The following is a 2,520-nucleotide window of genomic DNA, read 5'->3' as shown; positions in this document are numbered from 1 at the left end:
TTTATACTTTGGAGTTACTTTTTACGCCTTCCGCATGGCACTGTTCTTTACAATAATTCAAAAAACAAATTAGTGAATTTTTAAACTCGAAAAGCAATCCATTGCAAAATTGGTTCCATTAATCAACCATAAGTTAAAAATTATCTAATAATTTTATTTAATTAATTCATTAGAAAATTATACGTCTCCCTTTGATGTTCTTCTCCTTTTATTTCCTCTTAGTGAATATCATGTGATATTTAATTAAATGCTTTCACCTGAAACTAATTTGTTTAGATTTCTCTCAAATGAATGCTATTTTCAATATGCAATTCTTATTATCAAAATCAAGAATTATGACAGTTACTTTAAAGTTGGAGCAAAACTTCTTGCCTGTTAAATATACCGAAAGCTTGATTGGCGATAAACAGCCGATGAACGTAATCTTCATCAATTGCGAAAGAGACGTGGAGAAAGTGAGAAATTTATCAAAAGATTTAAGCCTCTATGGAAACATAAATCTGGTCCTATTTGTGAAAGGATTTGAATCTTCATTGATCACAACATGCACCAATCCAGTTGGGAATCCATTCCTTCTAAGCGAAAGCGCTTCATTCTTTGTCAAATGCTACGAAGACATTGTAATTCGAGAATGGTACGCTTTTGATAAAAATAAACTGGAAATTTACGAAAGGGTGACTTGGGAACCAGAAAGAAGACTTATTCTTAAATCGAGGAAATTAATGCAAAGCGATAATGATAGTGTGAATGGAAAACTTCTGCGTATTGGAAGATTTTTGGTAAGATAAGTCATTTCGGAAAAATATTTCTTCTTAGGGACTTGCTACAATGTACGAAAGTCCCAATTCCAGGAATGAATGAGAAGATCTTGAAAAATTAAATATTTCAGACTTTATTCTGTTTTAAGAATAAGATGCAAAATCCTAAAATACTCTAAATTTCAGATATCCTTGATAAACCTGAAATCTTAAGTTTCCTACCTCGATAGTGATTTTTATTAAAAATATGTTGTTTATAATTTGACGAGGCATGGGCAACTCGATCGATTCAGTGTACAACTTCGGCTGTCTTCATGATATCTCAATGACTTCAGTGTATTTTAATGAATTAACGGTATTTCACTGAGTTCAAAATATTTCAGTGAATCTAGAAAACTTCACTGAATTCAAGAGACTTTACAAACTTTCAAAGGCGTATTTAGAAATATTTCAAAAATGAACACGCTATTTTAGAAAACTTTAGAAAAAGTGTACGCCTGACATCACGAGTTATTAATCCATTGTTTTTCTTTTAAGACTATACGGTTAATCTTTTTTTGTTCCAAAGTTTAAGTTTGCCAAATTTCAGGTTTTCAGGACTTTAGAAAATATTGGATGCCTTTTTCAAATTCTTCAGTTTCTTGTTTTAAATACCACACTTTTTCCAGCTTTTCTCATTTTTCCAAACTCTGTATTATCCTTGCTAATTTCTTTCGAAAAATCAAAGCCTGAATTTATGTATGTGACCGGCTACAAAGAAATGAGTCTAGTGTCCACAAATTAACGTTTAGAGTAACAAATGGCAGTTTAAACTGTAATATTTCATCATACTGAAAACGTAAAAACAACCAAATCTATATTTTTGGTACTGGAGCAGGTCACATATTTACAAGGGATATTTTCGTTCAAAGCCACCAAAGTATGGTTTGAAAATACAGTAATATTACACTGATTAAATGCGTATATTTGTCAATAGATATCTGAGAAATACGACAAATACTTCGATGAATTATTTCTTGCCCTGAATTTGGCTGGCAATTTTACGACTAAGATTAATGAAGTCAAAGGAAATGTTCGCAGCGGGTCTTGGAACGCAAGCAGCCAGACATGGTCAGGTGGTATGGGCCTCATTCAAAATCGTGAGATTGATATTTTAGGATACGTAATGCCGCCATATCCAAGAATTTTAGATTCAGCTGATTTAACTGTAGCTCTACAAAATATTGATTTATGCATTTATATTAGAAAGCCAACATCTAAAGTAGGAATTTTGTGGGCTGGTTATTTAAAGGTACACGATATTATTGCATTGGAATAAATAATTATACAGGAGTAAGTTTATAGGTTGATTTTGCAGTATAGTTCCGGAAGAATCTCTCTACCACTTTTAAAAAAAGTGCCTACTGTTTATTACCTAACAAAAATCAGTTATCAAAACTCATCACTTTTATTTTTAGCCATTTACTTACCAAACTTGGTGTGCTATGATTGGGGTTTTTATAGTCACTGTGACTCTTCTAACATTCTTGAGACTCAAAGTAGAAAATGGCTTATACCACGGTGCCATTTCGGAAAACTTTTTACATGTTTGGGGATGTTACTTTCAACAAGGATTGCCAGGTATAAAAATATAGACTATGAAGCTAAATATTAACTAATTTACCAGGTGTATACATATGAAACCGGTATTGCCATCTAGCGGCCAGTAGGCACACTTGTAGGCACTGCCGGAACTTACCATTTGTGCTAATTGGCGTATTGT

General features: G+C 32.6%; 1 protein-coding gene across 1 annotated transcript in view; it reads left to right on the top strand.

Annotated features, from left to right (window-relative positions):
• The first annotated feature begins 335 nt into the window (after positions 1-335).
• The window catches only part of LOC117178399 (probable glutamate receptor), a 7,455-nt gene continuing 5,270 nt past the window's right edge, over positions 336-2,520 (top strand). Inside the window, exons 1-3 of the mRNA XM_033369827.1 lie at positions 336-779; positions 1,735-2,049; positions 2,216-2,378. Coding sequence (XP_033225718.1) covers positions 336-779; positions 1,735-2,049; positions 2,216-2,378 — 922 coding nt within the window. The remainder of the gene's footprint in view (positions 780-1,734; positions 2,050-2,215; positions 2,379-2,520) is intronic.

Source organism: Belonocnema kinseyi, chromosome 8 (assembly GCF_010883055.1).
Source record: "Belonocnema kinseyi isolate 2016_QV_RU_SX_M_011 chromosome 8, B_treatae_v1, whole genome shotgun sequence".
Lineage (NCBI taxonomy): Eukaryota > Metazoa > Arthropoda > Insecta > Hymenoptera > Cynipidae > Belonocnema > Belonocnema kinseyi.
The sequence above is the reverse complement of the archived record's forward strand: the minus strand, read 5'-3'. Positions and strand labels throughout refer to the sequence as shown.